The 24037-nt window shown below is 42.0% G+C and overlaps 1 protein-coding gene across 4 annotated transcripts in view; it reads left to right on the top strand.

Annotated features, from left to right (window-relative positions):
* Positions 1-24037, top strand: part of PHTF2 (putative homeodomain transcription factor 2) — a 225666-nt gene that overhangs the window by 66237 nt on the left and 135392 nt on the right. For 3 of the 4 annotated variants that reach the window (XM_030215753.1, XM_030215755.1, XM_030215751.1), the window contains exons 3-4: positions 2099-2155; positions 8019-8030. In XM_030215753.1, coding sequence (XP_030071613.1) covers positions 2099-2155; positions 8019-8030 — 69 coding nt within the window. The remainder of the gene's footprint in view (positions 1-2098; positions 2156-8018; positions 8031-24037) is intronic. The other variant, XM_030215752.1, reaches the window with a different exon arrangement.

Below are 24037 nucleotides of genomic sequence, written 5' to 3'. Positions count from 1 at the left end.
GGGGGGGAGGGGGGGGGGTAAGGGTTGACTTCGGTATTATTTGGTTATCTTTCCTTACAAGTGAAAGGGGTTGTATCTAATGGGGTGGAGGGTCATCAGAGTACAGGCCCTTCTATGCCCCACCTTTGAGAGGAGGTGGGCTAATCCTTTCACTGCCATTAATCCAGCAGGATATGACTGGGTGTTATGTATTCAAAGTTTGGGGGGGGGGGTTAAAGGGGGAGGGGTATAGGTTACAGGAGAATGTAAAGGGGGGATCGACAAGTCTGCCATAATTCCTCTGTGGACGGGGATACATGTATATAGGAAGAGGCTTAAGGAAGGGGTTGCCTATTGAAGTCTTCAACAATGTACATGGCTGGGAATCTATAAGTAATGGAGGAGGGGAGATAATATTACAGTTTGGTGAGGAGATAGTAGGTTCTGCACAATGCAGCATGCATCCTCATACCTGAGTTTTGATATCAGTAGCAAGTGTAATGTCTTTCTGGTATAATTGCATTAATAAATTTGTGGAAGTTCATAGGTCAATTATAGGGGATGGGGGGGATAAAAGTTTAATGATGGTTTGTCTGACTTGTTCAGTTTGGAAAGCAATGTCCAATATTTGAATGTTATGGAAGTATAAAGTGTATATGTTGATTTAAATTAACTGAGTTTCTTGAAAACTCTCTGGAGATAGTTACAGAGAGAACAACGTTGATTGTCTCTTTCGCTCTTGAATTGGACAGAAATAACATTTTAAGAGTTTATTTTCGCCATTTAAATGACTTATTTTGGGGGCAAAAAATCCAAATTTTTCCAGATTTGGCAAGAAGCACTCAAAAAAGAAGGAAAGAATTTCTATCGTATAAAACCAGAGTACTTAATATGGGTGCAACTTTCCTGCAAAAATTTTCTTGCAAATGCTTCATAACTTATGAAGCGAATAATTATATATATTTTTTCCCCTCTGAAATTATCACAATTTATCTCATCTAAGGAAACTGTTAGTCCACCTGCAGTTTCGCTTCCCTAATTAGAATGCTGTAACATTGGCTGTAGAAATTCGAGCTGCCCCTTCCGTTATAATATTTCTTTTTTGCTTATTGATTGTAATATTTCCTAGTATCTTGATCCCATTATTGGGGACAAATGTAAACCTATTATTTTATACTTTAACTATAAGGTTGTAAGTATTGTTTTTTCTTTACCTTTAAGATTAATTCTGATATTTCTAAATCTATGTATATGGATGTAAAAATTAATAATTAATAATAAAAAAGTGTATATGTAAATTTTGTGTCATCATTAATAAAAATTGTTAAACCTTAAGTAAGGTATCACTTCACAAATCAAGGAAGTTTCTGACCGAAGCTATCTGTAGTTCAAAAGGGCCAAAATCACAAGAGGAGAAAATTCAGTATACCTTACTTACTCAAAGAAGGCAGTGTTTGCAAATTTCTAAATACAGGCTCATTATGATACTTTAACTGAGTAGAGTCCTATAGCCCACAAAAAACAGTATCATACCCAATCATAACAATAGTAAAAAGAATCCGAGACACTTAACCAGAAATCCAAAAAATGTACTTTTAAAATAAGCTACAGACCCACCAAATTAGGCAGCAACACCAGTATCTGGGAAGCAAAGCCAGTACAGGGCAGACTTCAGTGATTTGTGCTCTGATCGTGGCTGCATAGATTTGGATGGGCTAGAGTGGAGCTTTTCAGGGCCTCAACATTAAATTCAAAAATTTTAGAACAAGGACAGCAATGGGCAGACTTCTACGGTCTATGACTTGAAAATGGCAAGGACAAATAAAGATCTGGTATGCATATGAAGTATCACATACCATATGTAATGAGTTTATCTTGTTGGGCAGACAGGATGGACCATATAGGTCTTTATCTGCCATCATTTATTATGTTACTATGTTACCAAAGAAAAGAAGTGCCATAATCTACTCAGAGCTCACCTAGGAGCTCACCCTGAGGAGCAGTCCTACTGTCTGTAATGCTACCTGTTATAGACAGAAGCATAATAAATTTGATTTTTTATAGTATGGCAAGTAACTATCACATTAAAATGCAATATGCATTTTGTCTTTTGTTATAGATTGGAGCCTATGATCAGCAAATATGGGAAAAATCTGTAGAACAAAGAGAAATCAAGGTAATATTTCAGCATTTTCTTTGGTTAATTTCTTTTTTATTTATCAGAAATTGAAATCACTTTGCTGGCTGAGGGCTGGGCAATGAATTTCATTTGAGGTTCAACCCTTCAGTTTGGGTTAGTTTGTTAATTTTCTTGATAACTCTTCATTACATAATATCAAGGTGGTTTTGAACAGTCAAAGAATACAGAAGAAAAAACAATTATGAATTTATGATCAAGCAACTAGGGTAAAGAAAGATAAGGGTGGTGCATAAAACAGATACTATATTACATTATTACAATATCAGCAATATAAATTCAAGCAAATAGCCAGCATGAACACAAGGGCAGGGTTACCAAATCCGCATATTGCTGCTGAGGACAGCTGACCTTATTCAATGGCTTAGGAAAGAGCCATTTTTCAATACCATTTTAACTTTGTGTTGTGTACATTCCTGAGATAGCTGGTCATATAATTTCAAACAAGAGGGGGCTATGAGCTAAAGGACGAGTGGAGGAGTGGCCTAGTGGTTAGGGTGGTGGACTTTGGGTCCTGGGGAACTGAGTGAATTGAGTTCGATTCCCACTTCAGGCAAAGGCAGCTCCTTGTGACCTCTGGCAAGTCACTTAAACCCTCCATTGCCCCAGGTACAAATAAGTACCTGTATACAATATGTAGCCCGCAATTGAGCCTGCCATGAGTGGGAAAGCGCGGGATAACAAATGTAACAAAAAAAATTAGTAGTTTCCGTCTTATATTTGTAGGTTGGAGGATTGCCAGCAAATTCTGCTTAGAGGATTTGAATGACCAAGAAGGAAAGTAGGGAACAAGCAGATCTGACATATTTGGGTAGCTTAAATGTAGTGCATAATGGGTTTAGCAGTAGGATCTTAGAATTTCAGACACTTGGTAACAGGAATCTGTGCTGGTATCAGGAGTGTGACATGATCAAGTTTTTTGGCCAAATATAAGTTTGAAACTGCTTGAGAGATGACTTCTTAAACTGATGAAAAGTGCATTGCAGGTAGGACAACAAATTAAAAATAAGAGCAAGAATAAGGATTCAAATATCCTTCACCTGTAGCAAGTGTCGAATCAAGTGACATTTTTCTCAGAGCCATGAATGACTTCTTTACTAGCACTGAAATCTATAGTCTAAAAGTTAGGCTAATTTTGGGGTGAGGGCAAATGTAGTGATGGCAGCACCTCAAATAGTGAGTGTCAGATGGCCTTGAATTGCTGGCCATTCAATTTAAAATATAGTGTGTGAAAAATTTCGTCCCCCTCCTGATTTGTCCTATGGTATATATGTCACACTGAATGGTTTCTGATCTTTAAACAAAATGTAATTAGACTAAGGGGGCTTACTTTCAAAGCACTTAGACTTACAGATTTCCGTAAGGGCTACTTTTACAAGCTGGGTTAGCGATTCTGGCGCGATAAATGCAGTGAAACCCATTCAATTCCTGTGGGCTTCATTGCATTTGCCATGCCAGAATTGCTAGTAAAAGGAGCCTAAAGTTTTAAAATTATTACATAATTTATTTAAGGGACAGAGTTATCCAACATCCATATCATCCATGTACAAAGTAACTGCCCAAAAAAGGGTGGAAGAAAAAAATCTTCATAAAAGAAACAAAATGGAAAAAAAACAGTGGAGAAAACTACACAAGGCAAAATATCTGTGCTTCAAAAGTAAAATGGTCTTTATTAAAAATAATGTCTTCACAGGACCAGACACAGACTATGTTGCAGCACAACTGCCTGCATCATGAGTGTATTAAATCTGTCATCTAAAGCAAGTGGAATAATAAGCAGTAGACCATAAATACCCATTAAGCACAAAACCTCGGAGGCGTGAATGTAAGCTTGCAATTAATACTGAGACGTCAACAGAGTTACCTCCTTAGTTAATCAACCAGTTGACCAATTTGATTGATTAAATAGATTCAGTTGATTGAATATAGGTAGGGTTGATTTCAGCTGCTGAATCACTATATATGAACCTTACCATGAGATTGAAGTAGTTAACACAAAGTTTCTATAAGACTTATGCCACAATCAAATTCCAGAAGAGATGAGAAAAAAAGTTGTTGAAATATATCAGTCTGGAAGGGTTACAGAGTCATTTCTAAAGCTCTGGACTCCACTCAGCCATAGTGAGAATCATTATCTCCAGATAGAGGACTTGGGACAGGCATAAAACATCAAGGTTATGGAAATGGATTAAATCTTTAATTTAGATACTGTTTCCTTTCACTGAACAAAGATTAAGAAGGCCCAAACAAACAGCATGCCCATCAATACGGGGGGTAAAGGAATGAGGAGAAGCTAGAGTCAGAGTACAAAACTCACCTGAGCTTGGATCCGTTGTTGTACCTGAGGTGGGATATCAACAGGGATATGTCTTAAATCCATCACATCAAAGGACAACTAATAACTGAAGAAAAATGCCTAAGAAAACTGCAGGATCAAATAGAGTAACATAATAAGAGAAGATGTCCTCAGTTGCACACAGACATGGGGATGATCAAAAGCACACGCCGGCGCTAGAGGCTGTTAGCGCCATACTAGCGCCGGTGTTTGCTACCGCCCAATGATCAGAGTCTCCGAGCGCGTGCAAAACAGGGCTAAACATATTCATCCCCAATGATCAGCGACCAGCGTGCCAAAGATTGGGTCGGCGGCTGCGGCAAACCCTACGCCATCTCCGAGCTGGTGTTAGGGTTTGCAGATCATTGGGGAGGAATGGTGAGCCCTGTCCAGCATGCATTTGCATGCTAGCAGGCTCCCATTCCCCCCCAAGGAAAGCAAACCTGAAGACCCCCCCCCCCCCCCCAGCAACAGGAGGCTGGAGGTCCGGCAGACCTTCAGTCCCCCTGACAATCCAGCCCCCCCTAACTCCCCTCAACATTTCCAAAACAGTCCCTGGTGGCCCATTGGGTGACCAACCCCCCCCCCCCCCCCCAGGTTCAGGGAGGGCTGGAGATCCCCTAACCCCCCCAGCAAAGGGTTCCTGGTGGTCCAGTGATCGATCCGCCCCCTCCCTACCTACCCCCCTACCTTGTGGGTTGGAGGAGGGTGGTAGCCCTTCTTCTTACCTCTTCTTCCTTTGACGCCGCAAAATGGCAGCGCCCTACCCAGTGTATCCTGGGATGCGCTGGGTGGGGCTACACACCATATAAGGGAGAAGCTCGGGACAGGGATAGTTGGGGCCTGGTGGTCCCATGGACCTCTAGCCTCTGTGTTTGACAGGTTTGGGCTTTTGACAGCCCTGACCTGTCAAACAAGTGCGGGAGTATTGTGCTGAGCAAATGCTCAGGCACAATTCTCCCGCACTTCTACCCCATGATCAGAGATAATTGCGTGCTTAAATTTGCATGCAATTATCTCTCATCATAGGTCTAATAACGCCCCGTGCTGTTCCAGCAATATTGTTGGAGCGCTGTTTGGAACAGCACGGGGTTTTGATCATCTGCTTGTCAATGCACTAAGGAGCATGATCTGCCCCTTATGTGTGCACCATCAGCATGTGCCACAAAAAGCACTTGATTTTAACAAGAGCTGGGTCACATGGTACTTCCAGGTGGGCAGAGGTCTCAAAAGCTGGAGTCAGGGAAATCAGTGTCAAAATGTCACTTCTAGAAGAGTGGAGCTAATGATATCAGCTTATGGGAAGTGTTTGGTTACAATTATTGCTGCTGAAGGTGGTGCAACTAGTTATTAAGTTTAGGGGCAGTTACTTTTTTACATGGGTTATATTGATGTTTGATAACTTTGTCCCATGAATAAAGTAAGTAATTTAAAAACTGTTACGTGTTTACCCAGGTTCTCTTTGTCTAATATTACATTTTGTTTAAACATCAAAAAGCATTCAGTATTACCAGTGGTGTAGTAAGGGGGCAGACTGCCCTATTCACCATCATAGTAGAGACACAGCGGGCACCTCAGGCCCTCCCTCAAATTGAAGTGCTTTGTTGGCACGGGTCCCCAAGCCCCACCAGCGGACGCATTCCTGCCTACGCACTGCGCTATCTTCTCCCCTATTCCCCACGCAGTGCTGTTTTTTTTTTTTTTTTAAATAGAGCATTTGCAAGGGAGGCCAGCCCACGTACATACACAATTTTTGTGCATGCGCAGGGTGGCGGGCCTCCCTCATTCCTGTTTTGTTGTACAAAAACCCAGCATTGTGCATGGGGGAGCGGATGGTGTGGCGTGCAAGCAGGAGAGCTTTCACAAGTAAGGGGGCAGGGGTGCCATCCTCCCTTACTATGCCACCGAGTGTGACACTTATGCAAGGATAAGAGAGATTTCTGGATGTTTCAGAAAAGCCAGTCTTTTAGCATTTCAAGATTTGGATATGAACAGGAGTTAGTGTACATCACCACTTGAATATGGTCAGCATTATGTAAAACAATTAATGCTAAAGCTCTGAATAAAGGTAACAAGAGTTGATGAGTGAATGTTGAAGTGAGAAGGGGCTAAATGAAAACATTGTGGTGGGGCAGAGAACAACAACATTTGGAATCTTAATCTTGTCAGAAGGAGCAGCTACTGCAGTATCTGCAATGCTCATTTTGTGAAGGTGAGATAGCAGTATAATATGATCTTTCAGGTCAGATGCTGCACTCTTACCAAGAAAAAAAAAAGGACCTTTTCTGAAGTCAAGGTTTGTATGTATTCCTCAGTGTAGACTTATTACGAACTTCAGAATAGAAGCCTGAAGGTCTAGGGTGAACAGCATGAGGTTTTTTTTTTCTCTCTTTCAAAAAAAAGTCTAGCAGCTGAACAGACACTACTTTCTCGGTGGGATTTGAGATAAGTGGTAGATTAGAGACTGATCAAAATTTATACAGATCTGATGGATCAAGATTCACTTTCTTTAAATGGGGTTGAATCCTGACTTCCAACAGCTGAGAATATAGCTCATAGACAAGTTAGCGTTCACCACAGTATGTAAGAATGGAAGGAGTTATAATTGAAGATACAAGGAGAGGATCTCCTGGGAGGAGGAAGATCTCATAGATGATGAGATCTTATCTAAACCTTACAAATTTGGAAAGTTAAAAGCAGAGAAAGAACTAGTAAAGTATAAGGGCAAGGTGGGGTATGCTTCTCTTCTACTAAGCCAACCATAGGGGAAGGCATTTCTTTTTGAATAGTCAAGACTTTGTCAGTGCAGTTGAGTGTCTATTCAGTTGCAGTTACCATTCTTTCCCTAAGAAGCCCAAGGTCCTCATTGTGCTAGCTATTGCTGGACATCTGAAAAAGAGTGGCTTGGCCAAGCCACAAAGCTAAGGATGGAAAACCTATTTGAACTACTAGTATCTTTGAACTTCAGAGACTCTGCCATGTAATCAACTACCCTCTTACCCTCGGCAGCGTCTACTAGAAGTCTAATATGGAAACATTCAGATCAGCACAATTTCTTGGCATATGTTAGTACTCAAACTTCAAGAAAGAAGCTTTAATTTAAACATTTATTTTCTCTTTGAGGTTGTTTATCACTAAATTTTATGTATCAACTAGGTTGCATTGAATTTTAAATATTGACAGGGCTGGGTTTTACATATTTTGACTGAACTGGTGGTGATAGTTTTAGATTAATACCATTATTTTAAACCTCAAGGTAAACATTTTGCATTTGTGTTGGTGTAATCTGCCACACTTTTTTATAAGGATCACATTGAATTGTGTATTTTCATTTCATACAATTAAATGTTATTTGTTACTTTCCCCCCCTTCATTTATTCTCTTTATGACATCAGATGTCACTTGTGTATGTGTGTGTGTGGTTTTTTTTTTTTAACTTGGAAATAGTAATTATATACTTGCAGTTTGCTTTTCCTCCTTATTTGGTGCCACCATTGCTACGCGCAGTTCATTAGACTGGTGAGTATGTCAGGGTGCTCTTCCTGTGTCAGCTTGTACAAAATGCTCTGTTTGACTGTGGTTCTGCATTATGGCACCACTAACAAAATGTTCCACTGATTTTTTTCTTTTTTTTTTTCTTTCTTTCATGGATGCTACTAGAAGGGAGAAAAATTCTTATTTCTTGTCTCCTTTCATAAATACATAGCACATATTCATTCAGTCTAACTTGTACCTGTCAATACACTTCTACCTTTTTAAAGTTTTGTATTTTATTTACAAATATTTGCTTTTAATGCAGTTAACATTTCTTGTCTAAAAGCAGGATTGAGTGAGGCATGCAAGTGGGTGACGACATTATGATGAAACAGCTCTCCTAAAACTCAGAGCTTTGTGGAAAGTTCTGAGCATGTGTGGCCCTTCCCATGTGCTGCAGGCTCCTCGGCTCCTCAGGTTTTCTTTTCTCATTTTGCTGAATGAACGCAAAAACAAAGCCCTTTCAGATATTAAGAGAGTTATCATCTTTGAATTATTCTTTTTGTCCCCATGCCTCAGCCAGACTTGGCGGTTTGCCCTGCCTGCAGTGCATTTGAAATGTCCAAAACTCGGAAACTCACTCTATTCACATGACCAAATGATTTGTGTATGTTGTGCTTCTCTGTTTCCCTGTATATGGAGAAATTGTCACACCTTGCTTCTGATATAGTGGGAGAACATAAAAACTCTGTTCTCAGCCCACCATAATGAGAAAAGACTTTCCTGTGTACAGAGATTGGCTGACTGCCATTTGCATCAATTCTGATTTTTTTGGAACCTGCATGCATCCCTTTGCAGAGTGGCCTCCAGGATGCAATCACAAAGGAGAAGATGCATATACCATTTACAAGCAACACAAAGAGTAGGGTAGGTAGGCTCATCAAAAAAAAAACAACACAAGGGATATACTGAGATGTGAAGTTTATTAAAGGATTACACCATTATTGGATGAGTCTACCTATCCTACTCTTTGTGTTGCCTATATGCCGTCTTTGGGGACTGAGTGTTCCTCTATTCTTTGTGGTTGATCTTTCCTATACCATTTACAAGACAGAAAAGCACCTTGGAGAATGCCAGGCCAAAAGCGCATTCATTTTCACAGCACTCATGCAGGCCTGTGCTAGAGGCATCCTGTGTGGACCCTTCTACAGTGCAAGATGCTTCTGCCTATACTTAAGCTTTTGGACGATGCCCTCTACATACTGGCTTTCACAGTCAAGCCTATCCACATGACCTTAGTACAGGAGCCCAAATCTGTTCCCATTTGGCCAAAGTTTTCTGTTCCTTAGCTATTAACCTTTCCATTTCACTAATATACCAAACCAGATTATACCATCGTTGTACTGACGGACACCCTACTTGCTTCCAGCTTCGTGCTATTAAGAGTCGGGCTGCACTAAAGCAATGTTTTGCCAAAATACCTCCCATTGCACGAACTCCAGGAATAGACCTATTAAATTAAAAAAACTGCTGGGGCCCAAGGAATTTGTGTCTGTATCCAGGTTTGCACCCTCCCCTGTATCGACTTCCAGAAAGCTTTCACTTTTCTGCAGGTCCACCAAATATGTCCCATTGTGCCTGTCTGTCCACATCTGCGCCAGCACATGGCCAATACCCCCGGGAACATATGGTTCAATCTCATAGGTGTAAGGTACCATCGATATAATACCTTGGTACAGTTTTCTTGAATATGAACCGCCCGTGAGCAACCAACCGAAGCCCTTTCCAGTTGGCGCCATGTTTCAGGGCTATAACTCGCTCCCAATTCTCTTTCCCATCTAGCTCGGTGTCTGTAACTAGCGGGTAGGTGGTCCCTCAAATAGCCATATAACTTGGATATCAACCCTCTAGTCTCCTCAGTCTCAACACATATCCTCTCCAAAAAAGTGACTTCCTCCCGCAGTTTATTCTTCAAACCGGAAGACTGGAGGAAATGAATAATTTGATTATATGCATGTAAATCATAGCTGCCAAGTCTCCAAAGGTAATAAAGTGGTCCCCATTCATTAGCTGTCCCCACCATATTAATCTCTTTTTCCTCCATCTTACAAAAGGGGAGGGAGAGCAGCCAGGAGGAAACGCTGTGTTATAAGCTATAGGAGTCAGACGGGACTCATAAAATCCCTTCACTCGCTCTGACTTATCCCAGCAAGAGAATGTGTGTTGGATTATAGGACTAAGGGAGGGAGGCAAATGTCGATGCTTAGGGGGGTAACCATAGTAGCTGCCCTAACTTTAAGGGGCTATGAACCATAAATTGCTCCAGTCTTATCCAGAGCTTATGGGTCGAGTCATGGAACCACTCGATCGCAGCTTTCGCTTGGGCAGCCCTATGATACATCTCCAAATGTGGCATCCCCAAACCACCCTTTCCTCTACATGCCATATATAAAAGGTATCGGGGAAGTCTAGGCTTATGACCCTGCCAAACAAAATTAAGCAGCATGGCCTGGAGGGATTGCAGCATTCGTTCATTGATAGGCAAGGGTTTGGACTGGAAAAGATAAAGCAGACGTGGCAAGATAGTCATCTTAACCGTCGCTATCCTTCCAAACCAGGACATATTCAGGGGATCCCATCTCCCCAAATCCTTCCCAAGTTCCTGCATTAATGGCAAATAGTTGGCTGCACTCATGTCCTCCAATTTATGCGTAAGGATAACTCCCAAATACCGCAACCCCTGGGTCACCCATGTTAAGGGATAAAGCTGGCAACATGTTCGATAGTCTGCCTCTTCCATCCCCACTGCCATTGCCTCAGTCTTTGTAAAGTTAATTTTAAAACCAGAGACCTGGCTGTATGACTCAATCTCCCCAAATAAAGCCAAAATAGATGTTAAGGGGGAGGTGAGCATTAGCAAAACGTTGTCTGCGAATAGAACAACTTTGGACTCCCCAGTTCCTGCCTTCACCCCACAGATGTTCAAATTGGTTCTAATATTCTGAGCTAAAGGTTCCATTACCAGAGCAAATAAAAGAGGGGATAAGGGACATCCCTGACGGGTAACCCTATGCAACTCAAAAAAAGGGGATGAGCCCCCATTAATCCTAACACAAGCCTTGGGGAAATTATATAGCTCCTTAATCAATCCCCTGAACATAGGCCCGAACCCAAATCCCTGCAAAACTGAATGTAGATAGGACCAGTGGACCTTATCGAAAGCTTTCTCAGCATCTATACTGAGCAGACAACATGGGGACTGTTGTTGTTTTGCTAGATAGATTACATCCAACGTCCGCCTGATGTTATCAGAGGCTTGTCTTCCCGGCACAAAGCCCACCTGATCCGAATGTATCAACTCTGGTAAGACAGTAACCATACCAATCTAGATGCCATAACTTTAGCCAAAATACGTACATCTACATTGAGCACTGAGATGGGGCGATAGGAAGCGCACTCAGTCACTTCTTTATTGGGCTTATGAATAACCGCTATCCAGGTATCTTTCATCGTAGGAGGTAAATTTCCTCCCTCCCGCACATAGTTTAAGACTTCCGTCAAGACAGGTGCTAAATATGGGGCAAATGCTTTATAAAATTCCCTAGTGTATCAATCCATACCCGGAGATTTACCCGTCTTTAATGACTTGATAGCTTTGAGTACTTCCTTAGTATCAATTGGCGCTTCCGGCAACTGCCAATGCTCCGGCCGAAGGGTCGGGAGGTCTATTCCCTCAAGATATGCCTGGATAGCAGTGTCCTGTATAAAGGGATCTTTTGTATATAAGTAGGCATAAAAATCTCGGAATCTATTTCTAATATCTTGGGCAGTATTAAGAGTCTTCCCGTCCTTGTCCTTAATACGAAAGACAGTTCTATCTATCCTAAGTTTACACAGCCGAAGCGCCAACTGCCTACCAATTTTATTTCTCTCCTTATAAGTATGGAGATGCGACTTTTCATTGAGAAAATCAATATCTCGAAAGAAAAGCTCATCTAATTGCATTCTGGCTGCCTGAAGGGATCTGTAGATCTTAGAAGATCCCGTCTGCTTATGTTGAATCTCTAAGGTTGCAATCTGTCCTCTCCAATATTGTTTCAAAGAGTCCCTCTGCCTCTTAAGGCGCCCCGCCACTGTCATAAAGTGTCCTCTTGACACTGCCTTCAAGGCCTCCCACACCACAGTAATGGAAGGCCCCGAATGTAAATTAAAGCTTAAATATTCCTGGAGAACTTTCACATAATCTTTACAAAGCTGCTCATCCCTAAGTATAGTATTATTCAGGGTCCACCTCCTATTCAAGACTTCATCAGTGGGTTTTGACAAATGCATGATACAGGGAGCATGGCCAGAAATAGTAATATTTCCTATCTTTGTGTCCACCACCCGACCTCCCAGTAATTTATCTACAAACAGAAAATCAATACGTGAATATGAGGAGTGTACTGCGGAGTAGAAGGAGTAATCTCGTTCGGAGGGGTGACCATCTCTCCAGGCGTCAAAGAGGCCCAACTCATTTTTATTTTATTTTTATTTTTGTTACATTTGTACCCCATGCTTTCCCACTCATGGCAGGCTCAATGCGGCTTACATGGGGCAATGGAGGGTTAAGTAACTTGCCCAGAGTCACAAGGAGCTGCCTGTGCCTGAAATGGGAATCAAACTCAGTTCCTCAGGACCAAAGTCCACCACCCTAACCACTAGGCCACTCCACCACACAGGATGCCAGATGTTCAGCCAAGATTTTATCTGCTCGTGATATCGGGCCTGAACGATCTAGGCTTGGGTTCATAGTAGCATTAAAATCTCCCCCTAAGACAAGTTGGCCTCCCACCATCGCCCTTACACTCCTTTGCAACAATTTGAAAAAAGAGATTTGGCCAGTATTAGGACCATAAATGGATCCCCAAGTATATTCCTGGGACTCCAACACTCCCCGGATCAAAAGAAAGCGTCCAGCAGAGTCTCTCTTAATCTGCTGTATCTGTATAGGGAGACTATCATGAAAGAGTAAGGCCACCCCTCGCTTCTTATTATTAGCAGTATCAGAGGCAAAAAAAAGTTTTGAATAATATACAGGGCGAAACAAATGTTCATGGGCCCGCTTCAAATGAGTTTCTTGCAACATCACCACCTGAGGGTGTAATCTAGCCAGTTCTTGATATATCAATTGTCTTTTCCTTGGTGCGCTCAAACCCTTCACATTTAAGGTAAGAATCTTTAAATCAGGCATCATAGTACATAAAAATAAAAGAGAAAAAAAAGAAAAAAACAGTGGAAAATCAGAAGGAACCCCCAACAAAAAAGCTGATTGCATTAAGTTCTGTACAAATTCTTCCCCATATATGTGCAAAGAGAGAGAGACTGTAACCCTTCCCCTCCTCCCATCCCCTATCCCAAACATAACAATCACAGTGGGGGAAAGAGGGAACCCCCCCTCCTTCCGAACCCACAATACTCCCAACAAGATCAACAACCTCATCCGTAGCCCCCATCTCGGCTACCCGATCTACCCAGACTGTCAAACATCAGGGTCTTTGACAATATATTCGTCCTCTCATTATTCAAACTCGTATCTACCACATAGGCCTCATTAGTGGACTCCCGTACATCAGGTTGTGGCACGCGATGTCGTCAGTCAAGGTTTCTTTGCCTTGTGAAAAACTTGTTGCCATTGCCGGACTTTTTCCCCGAACCCTATCCGTAGCCGAGGTGTCTTCGGGCTCCACCGCCATACATCCTGCCGTTTGCACTACTTGCTTTGCCTCTGCGACAGTGCGCAGCCGATGGGATTTTCCCAAAATAGTAAAACATAAGGCGAAGGGAAAAGCCCAGCGATATTTGATGTTGTGTTTATTTAAAGCTTCCAGTATAGGCTTCATGTCCCTCCGCAACTGCAATGTATAAGCAGATAGATCTTGATATATAGTAATAGGAGTCTCATTATACATTAAATCCTTCTTTTGTCGTGCTTGAGCTAACAAATGTTCTTTTTCAGAAAATTTCCAGAAGCGAACAACAATATCCCTAGGTTTGTTATTTCGAGGTGTACCCAGGGCTCGGTGCGCCCGTTCGATTTCAGGCAGAGGGGCATCAGGTGTTGTCGCTAGCAACTGCCCACAGATCTCCTGCACGATCCTCTGAACATCCTCCTGGGTCCCCTCTTCTTGCACCCCTCGGATTCGTAAATTCTTTCGCCTGCTTCGATTTTCAATGTCATCAAGCTTATACTGTAGCTCATCTAGCTGATTTTCAAAGCCATCCTCCCACTTCTACGTGTTCGTCCACCCCGAGCTCCAAATCTTCAATACGAGTGCCCACTTCCTTTAGCTCACCTCGGAGGTTATCAATCCTTTCCACAATGTTCGCCTTCATATGCGCTAAATCCTTCCGAAGGTCAAGCAGCAGACGCGTGGAATGCGTTTTTCGAGCATTGCTACCTTCCTCCTCCGATCTCCCCGACTCTGTCTGAGGCCTTGTCATGCTGTGGAGAGACGTGGCGCGATGGGGTCTTTGATCCACGCTGACTGGCACGCGCTCCGATTTTAGGCTCAGAACTTTCAGATTTTTGCAACATTTTAGTGTCCCACTCTCACTTGAGTGTCCCGTTTGCTCTTTGATTATCTAATGGTCCCACAAATTCCCTCACAGGCTTTCTTCTTCTGATATACCTGAAAAAGTTATTACTATGAGTTGTTGCTTCCGAGGCAAGTTTCTTGTCATATTCTCTTTTGGTCTTCTTTATCAATGCTTTGCATCTAACTTCTTAGTGCTTATGTTTCTTCTTATTTTCTTTTGGATCTTTTTTCCATGTTCTAAAAGATGTTCTTTTGGCTGTAATAAGCCTCTTTCACATCTCCCTTTAACCATGCTGGTTGTCGTTTGTTCTTCTTTCCAACTTTATTAATACGTAGAATACATCTGCTCTGGGCTTCCAAAATATATATTTTTAAACAATGTCCATGCCAGATTTCAAGTCCTAACCTTTGCAACTGAGCCTTTCAGCTTTTTTTTTTTTTAACCATTTTCCTCATTTGACATCTGTGATATTTGAATTAAGAGGTATGAGAAATTATGAGCTCTCAAGTGTCATTGTCTTAATATAAATGTTTTTATTGTTAATATCGGACATTTTGATTATGTATGTCATATTGTAATCCGCTGGGAACTATGGACTATGCAGGATTTAAATGTTTTAAATAGATAAATGCATTTTATCATAGCTACTCTTTTGAAAATTAAATGCTGCTACTGTAGATTTCTTTAGTGACTTCACTCCAGTTATTAAGTCAGATTTGATCATGTTATGATCACTGTTTCCCAGCGCACCCAACACCATTACCTCTTGTAGTAAGAGGCTCATTTTCAAAGCACATACTACAAAGTTACATGCATTCCACTAATGACTAGATCTAAAATAGTTCCCCTTCTTGTTGGTTCCTGGACCAACTGCTTCAAGAAGCAATCATTTTATGTCTAGGAAGTTTACCTCCCTAGCACTCCCTGATGTGGGATTTTAAAAAATCAATATTGGGGGTAATTTAAATCACCTATTATTATAATGTTGCCAAATTTCCTAGCTTTTCTAATTTTTCTGTTAACATATCTTCATCTGTCTGATCATTGTGGCCTGGCGGATAGTGGTATAGCCCTATGCATATATTCTTTCCCTTCACACGTGGAATTTCTATCCATACGGATTCCATGTTGCTTTCTTTCATACATAATTTGTTTTTTGTTTGACTCGATTCTCTTTTTAAATACAGCACAACCCCCTTTCCAATTAGATACACCCTATCATTGCAGTATAATTTATATTCTGGTAAACATGGTAAACACTGTGTCCTGTTGATTTGTCCTCCTTCCACCAGGTTTCTGAGACAGGGACGGACTGAGGGTGGTCTGGGCCCCCTGCCCAGCCGCTGCCTGACACTCACCCTGCCTCCGCAGCCAAATGCCCCTGCTGCCCCCAGTCCTACCCTCTCGGGGGGGGGGGGGCATGTTCTTTCTTGCCCGCTGCACTGCTGCTGTTGCCTGCTGGCGCTGCCGTATTTTCAAAATGGCGACCGAGATTTCCCGTGGTAAGTCTTGCGAGACTTCCGCAGGGAGTCTCAGCTGCCATTTTTAAAATACGATGGTGCCGGGGGGGGGGGGGGGGGGAATAATGGCAGCACAGTGGACCGGGCAGGAATGAGCATGCCCCCCCCCCCCCCCCACAGAGGCCACTACATCACTAGCGGTGCACCTTTCAAGGTAGGACCAGGGAGGGCTATAGTTTGTGCCAGGTAACCGGGCAGAATCTCTGTGCCCCCTAGAGCCCTTGGGCACTTCCCGGTTGCCCAGATGGTCAATCTGCGCCTGCTCTGAGATACCTGTTATATCTACCTCTTCATTTAGAGCTATATATTCTAACTCTTCTATCTTATTTTTGTATGCTTCTAGCATTTGATATCCTCATTCAGTTTAATGCAGTACAGCCAGTCTCACTACAGAAAAGGAACCAAGGCTGCTACTTCAGGTATTCCTGATGCCCAAGAGTACGGCACAGTTGTGTTCCATTTTGGACCTCAGCGATTTCAACCTTGTCTTCTGCAAGAATAGATGCAAAATGAAGAATTTTCCCACTATTCTCAGCTTCAACAAGGGAGACTGGCTGTACATGCTGGATTTCAAAAGATGCTTATGTACAAATTCCAGTCTATTCCAGATGCATGAAATACCTCTGGTTCCTCTTTCATACAGACCAATTAGAGTACAAGTTCCTCCCTTTTTAACCCTTCATCAGCCCCTAGAGTTCTTACAAAATGTCTCATGGTGGTAGCTGTATGCCTAGAGAGTCCTAGCAATAGTCCTCAGAGATAAAATGATTTGCCTGATAAGTCTAGGCTTCCAGAATTTGACCTTGCACCCATTAAACAGGATTTCTTTTATGGTGCATTTCTGAATACAAGTAGGAGCTTTTCTTCTTCTGGACATGTTGCAGTTTCTGGTCTTAAATGTCTGCAATATTAAGACTTCCAGTGTTCAATACAGGGACATATAGCTGTTGCTGTACATGTAGTGTGTTGGTTTTTTTTTTTTTAATTTGTGTGTGTGTGTGTTTTGTTCACCTGAAAATGAGCAGGCTGCAATAGGATCTCAAGTTACAGTGAAACTAACATTCCCCATCTCTTTCAACCACTTTTCATCCTTCAGTTGAGCTACGAATTATGCAGCAGTTGTAGACTTCTGTACCTAACTTGGTCACAGATGTCTCCTTTGCTCTGCTAGAATCATTCTGTCCTAACAACCAATGTTTCCAGCACAAGATGAGGAGCTCACTTACCGTATGTACTCGACTATAAGCAGAGTTAAGTTTTCTTCTGAAAAAGGGGAGAAAACTGTTACCTCAAGTATAAGCCGGGGGGGGGGGGGGGGGGGGGAGGGAGGGGTTATATTCAAGTACCCGGTAATCTTTCCTCCCCTGTAGTGTCCTGCATTTCTTCCTTCCCCCTTCCCCCTCCCCCTTGGTGTGAGCATTTTTTGTCCTCTTACTCTTCCTCCCACTTGTGACTGCCAATTCTCTCCCTTTCTTACCCCACCCCTACACTGACCAGCATTTTCATACCTTCCCCCCCCCCCCTGCACTGACTGGCATTGCTTACTGCTGTCTCCCACTTGTTTGCCTGTCTAAATTGTTTGTCAGTTGAAAAAGCATTATTGCTTAGCTAATAAGAGTTTCCATAAACAACAGGATTGATCAAACCCATGATCTCTCCCACCTCTGTGAGAATGAATATGGCACTAAGGCCAAGATGCACTAAAGTCGTCGTTAGAGCCGTTCCGTACCGAATTCCATAGCGAATCGGTAGGGAACGGCTATGCATCAAGGAAAGGGAATGCAAATGAGCTACTCATTGTAGCTCACTTGCATTCTCTATTCCTTCTTAAAACAGTCGGAGAATCGGCCGGTCAAGCATGCGCAGAGCAGCAAAGCGTTATGCTGGCTGCTCTGCGCATGCCAAATGTGCCTTTATAATACGTTTTTATTATTGCGGGGGAGGACGCACAAAATGGACATTTTTTTTTTTTAAATCACAGGCTCCGATGCTGCTTCTGCTAATGTGTTGACTGAATTTCACTCATAGCAAGCAAGTGCAGTTTCAAAGTTGTTGGTTCACGAATGGCAGAATAACAAATGTTCAAATAAATAAATAAAAACGGGGAGAAAATAATAAATAACTCAAATTTTAGCAAAACTATTAGTGGGATTTGAACCCGCCACCTCTGGATTACAAGAGCGGTGCTCTACCCACTCGCCACAGCTCTATTTGCTTGGATGCCCCTCCCTTACTTCCAGGTCTCTCAGCTGAGTGAAGCCCGGGCAAAAAGGACGTTTTTTTTTTTTATTGCGGGGAGGACGTACAAAATGGACGTTATTTTTTAAGCAAAGCTTTATTTTAAAAAATCAAACAGGCTCCGATGCTGCACGCTCTTTTTTGGACATCATTCAACCCCGGAATAATAAAAACGTCCTTTTTGCCCGTGCTTCACTCAGCTGAGAAGTCTCTGAGCTAATCACTTAGCTCAGCTAAATGCGCTGGGATTGGCTCAGAGACTTCCAGGTTTTTTTTTGTTTTTTTTTTTACATTTTAATATTTTTTCCAATCCCGCGCAGCCCCAACAAGAGGTACAGACCTCTCGTTAGATTTTCCAGCGTTTTCCAGCGTAAGGCAATCGGAAAAGGTTAGTGCATCTCATTACAATAGGGTTTCTACACGATTTGCTCATCTGCATTCCGTTTTCGTTAGCTGCTACCGTCGTCGGAAAAACGTGTTTAGTGCATGCCAGGGTTTACTGCTTGCTCGTTATTGGCTCGTAAATTTTAGTGCATCTGGCCCTAACTGAGGAGCTGAGGAAATTGTGGCAGGAAGGACTGCACATGCTCTGAACTTGACACTATGTTCTGTGCTCAGGGTCAGCAGTTCAGTGTTTCTGTCTGCTGCAAATACCTGTTACAGGTGAGCAATAAAAGACCAAACTATGCAACATGATTTTTACACTTATTTTTATTTTTAATTCATATGTATTTTATTTAGACTGTACACAACTCCTTGTTTGCAATGTGGAAGCTTTTTATGGATTTTTTTTGTTTTGTTTCGACCCAGCTTTTTCTCCTGTTTTGTACTTCCAGCTCAGTCATGATTTGGGCTGGGATCAGGCACCATACCATGACTGTTCATTTGCAAGTACTTTGGGATTTTAGCCCCCTTTTTTTTATGTACTTCCTAGTCTTCCCACCCCCCAGTATACTTAGTCTGGTCATTGTAGTGATGGGTCCGGGCCAGGGATCATGCACTAAAGTTCCTTCTGACACCCTACATTCATGAAGTCTGAATCTGGGTTAGGTAGCAGTTACATTTATTTCCCACCACTCGAGTTTTGAACACTGCCTCTGCCTGACTCAGGGATTGCATTTGAAGGCTTTTTGCATGGCAGTGCACAGTACTTTGATACCCGAGCCACTGGGCTGGCCAGGAAACTTTTTATTTATGGAAGCAGTCTTCATTAATTCTTTGTTTTGTGATGTGCTGAATTAAATAACTGTTTAAAGCATGTATTGCATAGCTTGACTGCACTGCAGACAATATGTTATTGCAAAAGTAATACTGACTAGAAATAAAAAACATGCCTGTGGGGGTAATTTTATATTGAATTTTTTTTTTTACATAAGAGGGCTTATCACCCCAAGGATTGCATAAATAAAAGTATGCATGGTGTCAAGAAGGTGCATTCTTCTACGTGACATGCATGTAGGCATGCTCTGGGGTGGAGGATAGCTGGAGTCAGTTTACGAGCATTGTTTATAACTTAGACTCGTATATGCATACTTCATGCACCAACATTTATGCCTGCTCCCAAACAGGCATAAGTGTCCACTGCTTCAGTGGAGATGCGATTTCTGCCACCTTGCCCCTAATTTTTAAAAGACACACAAGCACCTATGCATTTTTTATAAAATAAGCTAGAATAAGCACCTACTTAACCTTCACACAGAGGCGATCTGTTATTATAAAATCCTCACAGTATCTGAAACTGAATACATCCTGGGTTCCTTATTGGAGCAGAGTCAGTGCTGTAAAGATCAGTTTGATTTGGTTTAGTAGTACGTTTTCATTTCAATTTTTCACTTACTGCACTTTTTGTATATACAGAAATATATAAAATAACATCAACAAATTTTTTTTTTGTTTGAAATGGTAGTGAATACAGAATATTTGGTCTTATTTTATCTGAAGAATGGGAAGAAACAAATACAAAGGGGGTACTTCTGTAAGGAGGGTGCCAAGAACGCATGTAAATGACCAGAATACATTGGAGCACCGTTAATACACAGTGGTCAGGAGCCAATGTTATGTACTACTACTACTTAACATTTCTAGAGCGCTACTAGGGTTATGCAGCGCTGTACAAATTAACAAGGAAGGACGGTCCCTGCTCAAAGGAGCTTACAATCTAACAAAGTATAAAAGGAGCACAAAAAATAACGTTGAACACTAAGTGTGTGAACTTTTATTTATGTACAGGGTGAGGCAAAAAAGTAACCCCCTATGTTGCAGGAATTGATGCATGAATTACCCCTATTGTTAGCAGAATCTGTGGTACTTCAGGAGTCAAACAGCACACATCAAAATGAGAGAGAAATCTTCTTTATTTGCCAGCAAACAAAGTAGAACATCAGCATTAAGTCTCTTCTTCTCTTTCTCAGCTCTCTGTGTCTTTGTGGCTTCTGTCTCAGCTGCTTCTCTCCTTCTGCTGTCTCTCCCTCTGTCTGTTCCTTCTGCTCTCTTTCTGACGTAAGCTGCTTCTGCTCCCTCTTATATACAGTTCTAAGCCCCCTCCTAGCCTAGCCCCCCTTACTCTCCAGATGGTAAAGAATAGATTGGTTACCTTGCCTCAGCCAATCATTACTTTAAAAATATCAGTTACATAGGTTCCAGACATCCTAAACTGACCTGTGACCTGGGCCCCTCACACCAGACATTTGGGCTCCAGAACTCCTGCATGTTATTATGATTAATTTCTCATATTCCTAGTACTAACTGCTAACTGAACTCTGGCATTCATTAAAGGGGTCAAGGGCCAATCTTACTTAATAGCATACAGCTATAGTTTGTTATTTCTTTCAAGATCCATTCCTACATTTACCTATAATTAATCAAGGAGAAGCTTTTCCTGACCTTTTTCACCCACCAGCTCCATACATTAAACCAGCCAGAACTGCAGATAAGTCAAAACACATGTTTGACCTCTTCACTGCAGTCCTTGCTTGAAACGTCAGACAAAGAGTAATACAGAATTTAACAGACATTCTACACAGAAACAAAACTTATTCCTTAGCATCCCTCCGGACCGGACCAGGATTGGACTGATGGGTTGTGCTCGCCTACCAGCAGGTGGAGACTGAGAAAAAACTCTGACTCTAGAGAGCCAATAGGAGCCCTGGCCATGTGACCTTAGCCTCAGTATTTTCTCAGTCTCCCAGCAGGTAGGAAGTGAGCCCATTAGTCTCTCTCCTTTTCTCTTTAGATATTACAGATATTTGTGATAATTCTTCTGTGCCTGGAATCTTATTTAGAGGCTTGACAGGGTTTCCTTTCTCTTCTTTCTTTGACAGCCTCGGGGGTGTTAAACTCGGGTGTCTCGAGTCCACCCCCCTTCCTCCCCATCTCCCTGGCTTAGCAGGGAAGGGCCGTCCCTTTCTCTGGAAAGGTGTACCGTCTTTGGGAGAGGCAGCCACTTTTAACAGGTAGCTGCTTTAAAAGAATTAAATCAAATAAAAGTAAATTCAAAGAAGCAGCCTTTCTTTCCCCAGACTTCTAACGAGCAGGCAGCTCCAGTGTTTTATTATGATTGAGGGGTTATAAAAAAAAAACAAAAAAAAAAACAAACAAAAGAAAATAATTCAGTATCTGTGACTTTAAACTGCGATTTTTCTCGTCAGATTTAATTTCCTCCATTTTCTTGCGTTTTGGCGGCGGCAGTTTAAACAAATGAAAAAAAAAAAAAGAAAGGTGCGAACCGCGTAAGCGCGGCCACCTGTTTTTTCCGATATGGCTTAAAAGTTCAAACAGCTGCTGTCGGTCAGCGTCGCGCAGTTCACGCAGCCGGAACATGTAAATTTTGCTCTCCCTTCAAGGTTTCTTCGGGTCCGGTGCTGCCTCCAGTTTTTTCGGGGCCTTTTTCGCCGGCTGTTGTTTCTTCGCCGTTCCACTGGGCTCCGCTTGTTCGGAGGTGTCGGGCGCGCTGTCGACAATCGCCACAGGGCCAGTGGAGCGAACGGCGGCCATTTTGTTTCTCCCTCCATCTTATCAGTCGGGGATCTCTCTGCTGAAGGTAAGGCTGCAGTTCATAGAGCAGTTCGGCTCCAAGATGTGTACACTTTTGTATGTGCTGAACGGCGTATTCTAAAATGCTCTTCACATCAGCAGGCAATATTTGGTTGAAAGGGGGCTCCTTTCATATATGGATATATAACAAGCTTTTCTTCTTTTAAATTTCTATGTATCATGGGGCTGTTAACACTAGTTTTTTCTGGTGCTCAGTCATTTTTCATTGCCTGGTGGAAAATCTGCATCTTATCATAATATCATAATTCATTTCAAGCATTTTCCTCAATAGCTGTAGTATTATACAGTGTTTTAAGAACTTTAGAAACTTTCTCTATAGGCATAGAGTAAATTTCTGTCTTTCTCATTCCCTGGTGAATAGGACTACATTGTCTAAGAGTCAATTGATTGGTACTTTGCAATTCTGACCATAATATCTTAGTTCCTTTCAAGCATTTTACTCCATGCGTATGATGCTATATAGTGTTTTAAGAACTTAACAGACACTCTCAATGGCTGTAGTGTTACACAGTGTTTTCTTTTTCCGACTTTAAGAAGCCTTCTCTAGAGGCATACAGTATATTGTTCAGATGCCATGGGGATATATCAGCTCTTTCATATTCTCTGAGGGACAGTCCTGTCTACCAAGCTCCCAGTCACTCAGCTGCCTTAGCAGGCATGCTTTATTCATGTCTTCCCTTCTTTTCCAACTGCCTTGAAGCCTCTCATTTTTCATTTTAGCTTTCTTCTGGTTTTTACAGGACATATGGTCACTTAGAGAATAAAGTCATCCTTTCACTTAAAGATAGTGGACGGTCCTCAAACCATCTACTCGTGTTTGTCACTACTCTATCAGTTCAGCATTGGCAGATTATAAACATCCTGGTTTGGTCCAGTATGCCTATACATACCATCTGCTATGTCTTCCTCTTCCTTAGAGACCTGATGTTATATCAAGCTTTCTTGAATTCAGATACAGTCTTGTCTACACTGCCTTCACCAAGTGGCTGTGGCACAACTTCACTTTTTTCGTTACAGGTAATTTCCAAGTTTGTCCTTTTTCATTTTCATTCTATGCGCCTTCACTCCAGAGTGTTCTTTCAATTGGAAGGGGATTCACTCACTTCCTGTGTATTTATACCATAGGTACATAAGTATGGTTATGCTGGGTAAGGCCTAAAGTCCATCAAGTCCAGCATTCATATCTAATGGGCATAGGTACATAAGTTTTGCCATTCTGGGGAAGCTCAAATGTCCACCTTTCTACAGCCAGAACAGCATTAAAGAAAAGAAAAAAAAACAAAACAAAAAAAAAACCTCTCACGAGAGTATCGAACAGAAATCTCTGCTCCAAAAGCAAGGCTTTGCAGTAATTCTGCAAACTAACGCATACAATATTTGCCATGGCTGTTCACCACTAGAAACACCGGGGACCCTGGGCCTAGGTTCGGTGTTTTAACCTGAAACAAGCTCAACATTCATATCTATTGGGTGTGAGTCTGGTACTACTACTACTACTTAACATTTCTAGAGCGCTACTAGGGTTACGCAGTGCTGTACAAATTAACAAAGAAGGACGTTCCCTGCTCAAAGGAGCTTACAATCTACCTCTCAGTGAGGGAGGACGCATGACCGTGGTACGTGGATTAGTGGTATGTGGATTAGGGAGATCCAAGAAATTAC

The sequence above is a fragment of the Microcaecilia unicolor genome, chromosome 10, assembly GCF_901765095.1.
Source record: "Microcaecilia unicolor chromosome 10, aMicUni1.1, whole genome shotgun sequence".
In the NCBI taxonomy this organism is placed as follows: Eukaryota; Metazoa; Chordata; class Amphibia; order Gymnophiona; family Siphonopidae; genus Microcaecilia; species Microcaecilia unicolor.
Note: the sequence above shows the minus strand (reverse complement) of the source record. Positions and strands in the feature narration are given on the sequence as shown.